The sequence below is a fragment of the Gigantopelta aegis genome, chromosome 9, assembly GCF_016097555.1.
Source record: "Gigantopelta aegis isolate Gae_Host chromosome 9, Gae_host_genome, whole genome shotgun sequence".
In the NCBI taxonomy this organism is placed as follows: domain Eukaryota; kingdom Metazoa; phylum Mollusca; class Gastropoda; order Neomphalida; family Peltospiridae; genus Gigantopelta; species Gigantopelta aegis.
Genome location: NC_054707.1, coordinates 70,751,094 through 70,763,542, shown reverse-complemented (window position 1 = coordinate 70,763,542; position 12,449 = coordinate 70,751,094). Strand labels below are relative to the sequence as shown.

Genomic DNA, 12,449 nt, shown 5'->3' with positions numbered 1-12,449 from the left:
TAATAATGTTACATGCATACAATTTGTATGGTGTTGTCATATAGTTAAAGTCTCAGACTCATTAGTCTCAGACTCATTAGTCTTTCAATGTAGAGTCCAAATGTTTTACAAGCAAGGGGCCAGGTTACAGTAAGCAATTTCTCTTTCAGGGCGTCAACTTGATGACAGCACTGATGGCAATTGCCGTCAATGTAAATTACTGTACGTAGAGAGCATTACGGACAGCACATTTGTGTCAGTAAAGCTCAACAATGCAAAATGTATAAACCTGGTGCCAATATTTAACAATTGCACATTTGAAATATGTCTTCATACAGCAAAATAACCTTTCAGTCATGTTTATTTGCTGCAAATGTCACTTTCAAAATATTACTATCGGCAGACTCAATATATGTCATGAGCTATTTCACCATTGGCAATTCTTTTAAAAATTGCTGTGGGAGACAAAAATCTGGAGTTCGAGCCCTGCTCTTAATGTTTTTCCTCATGACTATAATAATCCATTCTAAAAACAAACAAAACTAAAACATTGAAGTATCATCTGAAACTCACCCTCCCAACTGCCAACGCTTTCCATGATCCGTTTTCTCTTCCTTTTTACTTGCACTAGATTCTTCAAGATGTGTTTTTTGACACTGTGACTCTCCTGACTGTTGGCATGATGGTATTGTCCGTAATTTATCATCACAACTGTCTGTCTTAACCTGAAATTTCTTCACATTTCCACTTGGAACAAATGAATTCTTGTTTACAATGGATTTTTTCAAACTAATTTTAATCAGAGAATGTTCCTTATTAAATGCTATTGTTTCTGTTTTGGAATCTGCATGAAAAACCAATTGTCTATCCTTTTTGCTTCTGTAAGGCCGATCAACTACATGTATACTGGTAGATTTGTCATCTTCAGGTGTTTTAAATATTTTACTCAACTGACTAGAATGTTTAACAGGTCCTTCTTGCTGCATTGTTATCATCTCAAGCAATTTGCTTTTCTTGCTTTGAACAACAGATTTCTTCTTGGCTGCATGTTTCTTTTCAAGTGGTACAGTTACACACTTTTTCATGTCTCTGTTACCAGGTAAAGTACTCCCACTAACTGTATCGGTTGCATGTGGTGACAGGTTGCCATTTTTAATAATTGTTTTTTCTTTAAACTGATTTTCTGGATGAGAAACTTCAGGAACTGTTCCCATACCTAGAAAAGAAACCAGCCCAGTTGGTGCAGAGTAAGTTTCACTTAAATTTAATGTTGGTTTCCTGTCGTATGGCTTTAGTTTGTGTTTTTTCACCCGAGGATCATAGGGCAAACTGCACCCAAATCCCTTGTGATTTGCTGAAGCCTATATTAAGAAAAAACAACATTAACTTACAATACTGTACAACATGTATTTATTGCCAGTTTTCACTGTAAATATTCAATAAGCTAAATTTCTCACAAGACACTAAGGAAACTAATAAATATAGGAAGGAATCTTGTAATCCAATAGGCTATTTTTTATTTTTTTTTATTAAAAGCAAGCATACCAATTTAACACCCCCCCCCCAAAAAAAACAACAACCCACATTTGGACAGAGAGAAATGTTTTAATGTATGCACTCTGGGATTCGACAGTTACTGTAACTAACACTTGTTCTAGAGTGAGAGAGGTTACACATTGCTGCTACATAGCTACCAGATCTTTTATTGCACTTCCCCAAACACATGACGGAATATACTATTAACCAGTCATTTGGTGCCATCTGGGACATAGATCCAGAAAAGCTAATAGGCCCTCCAAAGGGGATTGATCCTATGACCCATCACACCTTGGACCAGCATTCTATCATTAAGATACATCATTGGACTTGACATGTACCATATAGATAAAGTATCTTAATTGGCATTGGTACATTTGCCAGGATGGATAAACTGCATGGAGTAGAGAAGCCAAACGTGTTAACTCAATAATGGGGTGCAAATAAGGTCGCCACATACTTTCTCAAAAGTCATGAAATTGTTTTCATTAAAATGTTTGTGTATCATTTCAATACATAAAGTTATTAATATTTACAGTAGTAGGTCAACGGAAACCATTGAGATCGCAGCGCTATAGGCTATGAAACATGTGATTTTGAAATGTTCGTGACTGTCGCCAGTTACACAACTCTAAATTCAACCAATTAAATTTTATAAAAATCGAATATAATTAAGAAGATTTCATTCATTGGTATATCACAATAGCGCTGGACTGTAAAATACAATACAAATCTATACCCTAAATGCATCTATTTGTTCTCCGTTAGACCAAGTATGGTTGTCACCAGTTTCTATGAAATTTTCGTTGTCTAAAGTTGATATTCTCATATATGACAGTAAAAATTACAAATTACTGCTTTAAGAACACCTTTCAATTATTAGTATTTTAATCAAAATGCCATAAATTCAGAAAAACATATTATTTTCTTTGTATTACCTTGAAAGTTGTTTATTTCTAAAGAGTAGAAATAAGAACGAAATGTTCGTGACTAGCAGTGCTTCAAATATAAAATGTGTAGATAAACAGATTTTTCTTCAGTTATGCACATTATGACAGCGATGTTATGAAACAATATTTAAAAGTTTAAAGCACCATCCACATTGTACCTTAGACATTGTTCATGACGTATTTTATAGAAAACTGTGCATAAAAATAGTAGCCAGAGAAATATTCAGAAAATTCGTTAATTGAAAAAATTTGTGATGGTATTAGTAATTCCAATGTGAGCTATGAAGCATGGAAACGTGTCATAGAGCAAAGGGGAAAGAAAAAGATGGTAATGAAGGTAGTCCAATCACCAAAACAAAGGAAGACTTCATGACCTACCTAATTCACCAAACAAAGGAATTCACAGACCATGTTTCTAGGATGAGAACCCAGTATGAACAAATTCGTTTGCTAAAGCAAAAACTCCCTGTTCACCATGCTGTAGTTCACATGGACTTTGCAGAGAACTATAACTGTAGGAGTGTGGAAGAAATCCAAGCTGCTTATTGGAATCAAACATCTGTAACACTCCATCCTACTGTGGTCTACACGAAGACAAAAGAAGACCTACATTATTGGACTGACACAAGACCAAAATGACTTGTGGATTGTACTATCTTTGGTAACATTCAGATAATTCGTTCAGTTTGGTATGATGTGTAAAGAATATTGCAGGTAAGGTATACGGTAACGGAGATTTGACATCTGTAACGGATATTTCTTTGTTAGAATATAGGGTTTTTAACGGAGTGAGAGCATAGATTTATGTTTCCAGATATTAGTTATGTTACATTTCATTTACTTATTCTTAAAAATATGGTTAAAGTTTCAATTTTATCTGGAATTAATATGCATTTTCGTAAAGATGCAAATTATTTTATGCACTATATCAACAACCCTTCAAAATCCAAATATTTCATATGCTACACAGGTAAAACAATATTTCAGGTAGATAATGTGCTAGTAAATAATTACATCATTTATGATTCATGCTTGGATTATGTTGATAGTTATATGGTTACTTTAACTTTGGAGTTTGCATTTACGATTATATGGAAATAATACTGAAATGTACGTTATATTTTATAACACTTCATCATTTTGAATTTCTTGTTTGCTAAAATGTTGCAGGTTTGTGGTTTCAATGTTTATGGTTTCTGCAAATAAGAATGTTGTCAATAATATTTTTGTAATGCATGTGGCGTTTCCATAAAAACTTTTCCGGATTTTGCAAGATATACTGGTTTATACATGAGGTGTTTTTCATATAAAGTTACTTTTTCCTTTAATTTTTATCTCATAGGAACAACAATATGCAAGACCTTAGAAGGATGTTGAAGAGTTTTTATTGAAAGTTATATTCTTATGTATATTAAAAGATATATACACCTTATATTACCCAATGACTTTTCCATCATGTAGAGTGTGAATAAACATACTGCTGAGGTAACGTACATTTCTTCTTGATATTTTCTCATAAAATGTTACTCCAGATTCAATAGAATTTCTAAAAAACTATCAGAATGATGATGAAACAAATTTGGAATTGTATACTGCAAATAATTTGCTTTTAAAAAACAACAAACTCATTGAATTCAGAACACTTTTATTTTTCAAATATTTTTTTCTGCAATTGCACCCCATGAGTGCAAAGCATTATTATCTGTTTATATTCCCATGGATTTTATCTTCTAATGGTGTATGTATGTAGTTGTCCTCTAGTAGTCTAATGGACTAAAAATGGGGAAATCACTCAGCAATTATTGTGAGTTTTCATAGCAATAATTTAAAAAAATTTTGGCATGTTTAATTAATAAAATTGCAATAAATAGGTACTTAAATTGTCTTGCTTTGTATTATAGTTAATGACATATTAAAATGTTTTATTACCAGACGGTTTACATAAGAGTAGCTTAGTCCATTGTCTATTTTAATTGCTACAAACTCAGGTTATTCTCTTTAACCTTTGTTTATCAGGGAAAAAAAAGAAAGAAATGTTTTATTTATGGTTATATGGCATCAGACATATGGTTAAGGCCCATACATCTATTGAGGAAACCCGCTGTCACCACTTCATGGGCTACTCTTTTTGATTAGCAGTAAGGGATCTTTTATATGCACCATCCCACTGTCAAAAGACAGGATAGTATATACAACGGCCTTTGTTACACCAGTTGTGGAGCACTGGCTGAAACATTTGTCTATCAGGAATGCATTTATCTCAGTTTCATATTAAAGTGTGAACTAGGACTTAGAATTTTAAATTCTATGGAAAACACTTTTTCAGTTCCATGCCTTGTGATCAGTGGATCTCCATGGAAACGTTGTTTTTGATAATCATGGTAGGTGGATTGTATTACATGTACATGATAATGGAAACAGACTTTTAGTTCTGTAATTTTGTCATATTGTGCTGTTGATGTCATGGTACTGGAAAATATTGTTTCTGTGAACTCTAAGAGGCTGGGAACTTGTTTTAAAATAATATTTTATATTATTCTTATTATGAATTAATTATAATGGACACGTTATTAATGGTTGAAATATTTACAAAACAAGTGAAAAATTGAAATGTACCTGTTGAATATTGGTTGTTCCATCTTTTAGAAACTGTTCATGTTTACGTTTTATGATGAGATTCTTCAATTCTTGCTTTTCTCTCTCTTTGTGAAGCATACCTAAAAAGGAAAGGACTGTTTGTTTTTACACTGCCACACAGGTTACACTTTTCACAAAATCTGAAACAAATGTGACATGATCCGATTCTAAGCCTGGAGTTTTGAAAAAATACCTTGAATTTTTCCGTATCATCAATCTGTTATGCAGTACAATACATAAAGGAAACTTCAAATACTGTTTAACAGCACCATGACATTGTTTATCGTTGGTCAATAAACTTAATAGGTGTCAACTGTATGATGACTGTGATACATGGTTTAGAAAATAGCATGAACATACTGATACACAGTTGCACTTTTCGACAAAATGATTGTGATATGTGAATCAAGTTAACTACAAACAATATTAAATTGAGTTTGATAAATGTTTTCTCCATGGTGTTACATCTGATGCATAAGTCACTGAAAGTAAAGGGATATTTGGTTAATGATAGCTAAGCACATTATCCATTCAGTGGCTTTCTATTAGTAAACAAGGCATCTTTTATCAGAACCTAATCTAGAACTGAGCAAGTGGGGCCTCAAATCACAGTTATCTTCCCATTTGGCTGACTAAAATCTGGAAATATATCTGCACAATGTGCAGTGCACATGTAGTTTGCTGTTTCACTGTGATTATTTCATGACAGACAGCTTTGAAGTGGCAATCATTAGACTGAAGTTGAAGGGGGAAAGCATGTAGTTTGTAAGCGTGTAACTTGACACTGAAGACTTTTTGTGTTAATTCTGGCCCATGCAAAAGTAGTCCTTTTTGTGTAAAATGGGTGTACTTTGGCCAGGTTTAGTGGGTGTGTTTGTTTAAACTAATATCCTGGGAGAAAGAGTTATGTTGCCCTCAGGCAGGAAAAGGTGCATACCAAAATCCATGGGCCTACTAATATTAAAGGAAGGGACAATTAAGACATTTGGCCTGGTATGCATATTCAACGATATATAATGCACATTATTGCTTAATATCAACAAGTATAATCGTATTGTTAATTAATAAAATGGTTAAATCTGATGGCTATTATATATAACGGGCGCAGCCATTTTGTACCATCCCAGTGAATACGCCCTCTGGCGAGCTGGTGGTTACGTAATACCTAACATGTCACGTCAGGAATTAGTGTTTGAACCGAAGAAACAAAACATACCTGATTTTTGCAGATGCATCGCAATATTCTATATTAATATCCATCCCAGTAAGCCAGCAACAAGTATATATTATTTTTCAATACAAAATAAACAACCATTGTCAAAGTGTTGAAATAACTGTATTATGTTTTGTACATAAATTAACCCATGTACTGAAATAATAATCGGAGTGTTTTCTTTGTTAATTGGTCTTTTCTTTCCGTGGCCTGTACCTGTGGTTCCTGATTGGCAGGTGTATATTTAGACGGTCCCCAGACACTGTGTCTAGACACACTAAAAAGACGTGCCTCTTTTATTAAGATCACCAAGTATTGTTTGATAGCTGCGCGGACACCCCTCAAATTGTAATAGACATTATCAGCCGTCCTGCTTTATTACTGTAAGTAATTCTGTAAAACGCTTTATTAAGTAGACTTTCCCCATCTAAAATCACAAAACTGACCAATTACGTAGTTCCAAAGAAAAGAAAATTATCACTTGGGTATCGTGAGTGGTCATTTTTGCTCGAACGTACCCCATCAATAGGCCTAATTATAATTAAAAAAAATTCTTCGGATTTTTTGAAAGATAAAAATACTATAACTCCATTTCGTTCTATTGATGCAAACTGAAATATATTTAGTTAAATAGTTTATTATACTATCAAGTCATTTATGTTGTTTTACAAGTCAAGTTGATAAAAGTGATGTGCCTTGTCGTAAATTAGAGCGTTTGTTTACACTGTGCTTAGAGGATTTGGATGGAGCTGACGTCACTTCGCCCCAAGCTTTTCCACCAGACATCACTAAAACAAAACAAAATGGCTGCCCCCAGTTAGCAGGAATAATCATGTTTTTTGATTAACTCTAAAATTACGCATTTTTCATTTGTTAAAGCGTCAGTATGTATTGGTGGTCTGGGTATGCATCTTTCCAACACATAAGGCTCTTATTTGAGTTTACCCTCTCTTTAATAAAAGTGCTAGATAGCACTTACGCTATATAGAAAGATATAGCATAATTAATTGTGGTCTGTGGCCAAGTACTCGGGATAACTGACTTCTCCCAAGGTTCCCAGGAGAAAGGAGAGAATTAGTTTGATAGATTTATAGTCTAAATGAACATTTATGTGTACATTTTGCAATATTTCATCATGTTCTGAATTATACACTTGGGTTTGGATTGTAATATTTCGTTATCAAAATTATATTACAACTTCCAGTAATAAAATTTAAACAAAACAACCGAATATGTTAATTAAAAACACAATATATTGAAATAACTGATAGTTGTTGTGTTAAGATGAAAATGTTGTAATAATTAGTATTTTTTGGCATCACTGAAATGAATCTGGCCAAGATCTACACAATGCTCAATTGGCCACTGCAAATGACATAACATACATACTTTTTAGTCTTGTGCCAAAGTAAAACAATGGACCGACAGAGCCAGTTTATCCTAGTAGCACGTGCTACGGGCCCCCCACTTCAGGGGGCCCCGTGGTGATTAACATTTATTTTTCCCCTCTCCGTGAGGGGTGTGTGTGCTGCAAAATATATATTCTGGGAAGGGGAACCCACTGTCATTTGTGCTACAGGCCCACGACCCAACTTTAGGTGAAAAAAAAACCCATCCATTTTGCTGGCTACATTTCAACAGAAAGTACCATGACCCTTGATATACCAATTGTGGAGCACCAGGGCTCGAACTTAAGAATTTGTCTCCCACGGCAATTTTTAATAGAATTGTCATGGGTGAAACGGCCCACCGACGGCAATTTTGAGCCTGCGTATGGCAAAATGTTTTTAAAGTGACATTTGCAGCAAATAAACATGACTGAAAGGTTATTTTGTTGTATGTAGACATTTCAAGCATGCAAATGTTACATATTGGCAGTTAATATACATCAGGTGTATACATTTTGCCATTGTTGAGGAACTTTACTGATGGCACAACAGTGCCGTCGGTGATGCCCTCTACTTACAGCAATTTATATCTCAACGGCAATTGCTGTCGGTGCCGTTGTTAAGTTCAAGCCCTGGAGCACTGATTGGAACAGGAAAGAACCCAGTAAGTTCCCATAAGTAAACTGATCCTGTAACATATCACACTTCAAATAAAGTAAAAGTTACAGTTTGTTTTGTTTAACAACACCACTAGAGCACATTGATTAATTAAAAATTGGCTATTTGATGTCAAACATTTGATAATGCTCACACGTAGTCATCAGAGGAAACCCGCTACATTTTTCTAATGCAGCAAGGGATATTTTACATGCATTTCCCCAGAGACATAAAAAGCACTTACCACAGCCTTTGACCACTTGTGGTGCACTGGTTGGAATGAGAAAAACACAATCAGTTGAATGGACCCACCGAGGTGGTTCGATCCTGTGACACAAGCACCTCAAGCAAACACTCAACTGACTGAGCTAAATCCCACCTCTACACTTCAAATAAAAGACTACCGCAGAATGACAAATAAACAGTTTACGTAACAGGTTACACAAGTTGTTTTTAATGAACTCATTTTCAAACGTACAAGTTAGTTGAAGAGAATAATTCTATTAATCTGATATGTATTTTCTTCTTCTTCTTTTTTTTTGGGGGGGGGGGGGGGGGGAGAGGAGGGATGAGGATTGTCTTTTGTGAGTGTAAATATAACATCACATGTTTAAAGCACAAAGTGAAGAATATTTTTGGTTTTAAATTTCCATTAATATTTAATGACAAATGATGTCCTATTTAAAAATACACTTACTTGCTATATGTTTTTTTCCATGGCGATGAATTGTAAGCATATTCACGGTGTCAAAGACTGGGCGACTGGAACACACAGTACATGCAAGTCTATTTAAAAAAAAAAAAACAAGTACCAGTACAGTACAGTACGATATTTAAGAACAATAATTATAACATTCAGAACAAACCAGAAATCATTTAAATTTCCCACTATGAATATTTGGTCAGTTAGCATATATATATGCACAATGTTATATATTTCGAAGTAAGATTCTCTAAGACAATTTGATATTTACAATTTTTCTTGGTAATGAAACATTACCAGTACATGTACCAACTAAATAGTCTGAGACAAAATGATATACCTTGTTTTAATCAAAAGTGACATCAGAATAAAAAATTGTCTTGCATATACATACTTTTTACCTTTAAATATGGTAACCCCCCACCACACACACACACCAAACAAACCCAAAACAAGGTGTAAGGTGTGGCATGTTCTTAAACTTGGTAATTTAAATAATTTAGAGCTGCGAGCAAAAAGACAAGTATCATTACAAACCAATGTGTAACGAATTCTACTCGAATTTGCATTTCAGTAGTTTTCATAAATACAACAAAAAAAAAAATCAAAGTTCTGTGATCAAAACATGATAAAATACTATGACACTAGCAAAGAATTACTGTTAAAAAAAAAAAGTCTGTACAGGCCTTCAATTAATTTTGTTGAGTGACCTATGCATTGGGCTGTCTTAAATCCTAACAGGATTTAAACTAGGGTGAGGCATGCTATATATGCATGTACCTCTGGGCTAGCTATGTCAAAACTGCTTAACTCATTTGAACCAAGCAACAGCATTCTACCTTCAAATATTAAAATCCTAGAGCATGTGAAATTAAGTTTTGCAGGGATAACTCTGGGTCGACCAGCAGAAATATTTGTTAAATTATCTATTAAACTTCCAAATTTTACAGATACCCAGTTACTTAGTCTTTGTAATTAAAATATCAATTAAAACAACAAAAAAAGAAGTTTGTTTTGGTTAACGACACCACCGGATAATATTGATTAATTAATCATTGGCTATTGGATGTCAAAGACTTGGTAATTCTAGCTTGTAGTCCTCAAAGGAAACCCGCTAAATTTTTCCTAATGCAGCAAGGGATTTTTTATATGCACTTTTGCACAGACAGGAAAGCACATACAACGTCATTTGCACTGGTTGGAACGAGAAAAACAACAACAATCAGCCGAATGGATCCACAGAGGTGGTTCGATCCTATGATGCCAACACCTCAAGCGAGCACTCAACCAACTGAGCTAAATCCCGCCCTCAATTAATACATCCAATTTTTTCACCAAATTAAAATACAATATGCCATCTGCTTTTAAACTTTGCAACTGGCGAGTGTCAGAGTTAGCCATGCCTGGTCACGTCGGCTCCTCTGTCCAGTGGGGGTGGGAAGGAGGGACCACCTGCACTGGCAGGTGCAAGGGAGCACCAGCAGCCCGACCATGGTCAGTAACAGGCGGGGGGTAGCCATGCCTTGTTTAAAGAGATATATATATATTTGTACAGGGTTCGAAATTGGCCCAAAAATATGGTGATGGTGGCCCCAAAAATAACAATGCATGTTGGCAAATTATGGTAAGCGAACCACAACCAAGATTTTAATGTGGAATACAAATATTAATAGTGGCTCGTCTGTTATAGCTCTAAAGAAAATATTATTTGGGCGACTATTATTTTTTAAATATTTAAGTCACCCAAACAGGACATTGGTCGCTTTTAGCATCTTGGCCACAGGCCATTTTGAGCCCTGGTTTTACGGGACACAAACCTGCCGTTACTAAGAAGTGTAGCCTCATCTTGTGGAATGTCATCAGCCAGAAGATCTTTAATACGCCTTTGCTTCAAAAGAAAATTGTAAAAATAATAACAATAACATATATACAATTATAAAACTGTTATTGTAACATTTAGATTCTGCACACAATTAAGACAGAGAGTGAGAGAGAGAACGAGGGGCATGCAGCCATGCTGGTCAACTCGCCCCCAACTTTACTGTCCGTAAATAATTGTGTCAAAATTAAAAATGGATTTCTACAACTTTGGTGTCATTTTATTTATTAATATTACAGTGAAACTCCACTATTATGATCACTTATTAAATGGTTTTATATTGGGGAGATCTTAATATCGGATAAGTATTAATCTATTACAATAAACTGTCAAGCCTATTTTTATGACGTTTGTGAGTTTGTCCCTTATTTCCTTAAACGAATGATCAGGAAAGGATTTTAGATTCCGACTGGTGTGCATATTCAACAATATTTAATGCACATTATTGTTTAAAATATTGGCATATTAATTAAGAAAATGGTAATGACATGAGTTGACTAAACTGTGTGGGGCGAGTTGGTTTTGTGGCAAGTTGTCCTGCTCTTTTCAAAAAGAAGTGCTCAAGGGATCTTTAATATGCATTTTCCTTCATCTATAAAAAGAACAGTGCAGTGCAATATGACAACTTCTGATGTACGGTACCACAACTGGTCATAGGGCAATATTTAAAAAATGCTTAACAGTGTGACTTAGTATTAGTTAAACTGATAATAAAGATATTTTTGTTATACAAATTTCATCCCACCCCACAAATGCCACCCAATAAACTTGCATGTAAATGTATATTTAGGTCTGAGAAGTTTTAATTCTGATGCTTCAAACCAGGCACATTTGAAGTGTAGTTGTACAGTGAAACCCCTCTGAACCGGACACCATTGGGACCAAGACAAATGTCCATTTTTTTTTACAGGAATTCGGATTAGATCGATTAGGTTCTGTCCTGGTTTTTAAAAAGGGACTCTGTAAAACGTCAATTTTTTAAAGAAATTCTTGTTTACTGAGGGTCCGGTCTTGAGATGTCACTATATAGATCTGTATTAAAACTTAAAAACTTAAAATATATTATATTAAAGTTGCAATTTCACCTCCTGATAAAGTTTTACTTAAGTTTCAATAAACTTGTATGTTTTTGTTATCATTGCATATTGTTAACAATTAACTTTGTAAGTATTGTAGCCAAAGTTCAATTTGTTTTTCAAATTTTACTCAAACATCACCTATTTAGTAAATAAAACCTAGGCCTACTAAAAAGCGAAAAGAACACAATTAGATCTATTCTGAAAAGCGAGATTGCTGCTTTAATAAAGATTAAAAGTAGCCTACAATCAAGGAGACAATTGAGTTATAACATTATCTTGGATACTAACTCTTAAAATATTAAGAAGATGCTTATCATTGCCTTCCCTTTTAAAAGACATTACTTATGATAAAAACGTTTATAATTTAAGTAAGACAATAACACAAGATGTAACCAAAGGGGATGCCAGGCAGCAATAAATTGTAACCA

At 34.3% G+C, this 12,449-nt stretch overlaps 1 protein-coding gene across 1 annotated transcript in view; it reads right to left on the bottom strand.

The window, feature by feature from the left end:
- The window catches only part of LOC121380985, a 13,418-nt gene extending 969 nt beyond the window's left edge, over positions 1-12,449 (bottom strand). Inside the window, exons 1-5 of the mRNA XM_041510045.1 lie at positions 12,310-12,449; positions 10,881-10,951; positions 9,058-9,146; positions 5,082-5,182; positions 553-1,340 (exon numbers count right to left, since the gene is read on the bottom strand). Of these exons, the coding sequence (XP_041365979.1) occupies positions 553-1,340; positions 5,082-5,182; positions 9,058-9,146; positions 10,881-10,951; positions 12,310-12,360 (1,100 nt within the window). The 5' untranslated portion in view covers positions 12,361-12,449. The remainder of the gene's footprint in view (positions 1-552; positions 1,341-5,081; positions 5,183-9,057; positions 9,147-10,880; positions 10,952-12,309) is intronic.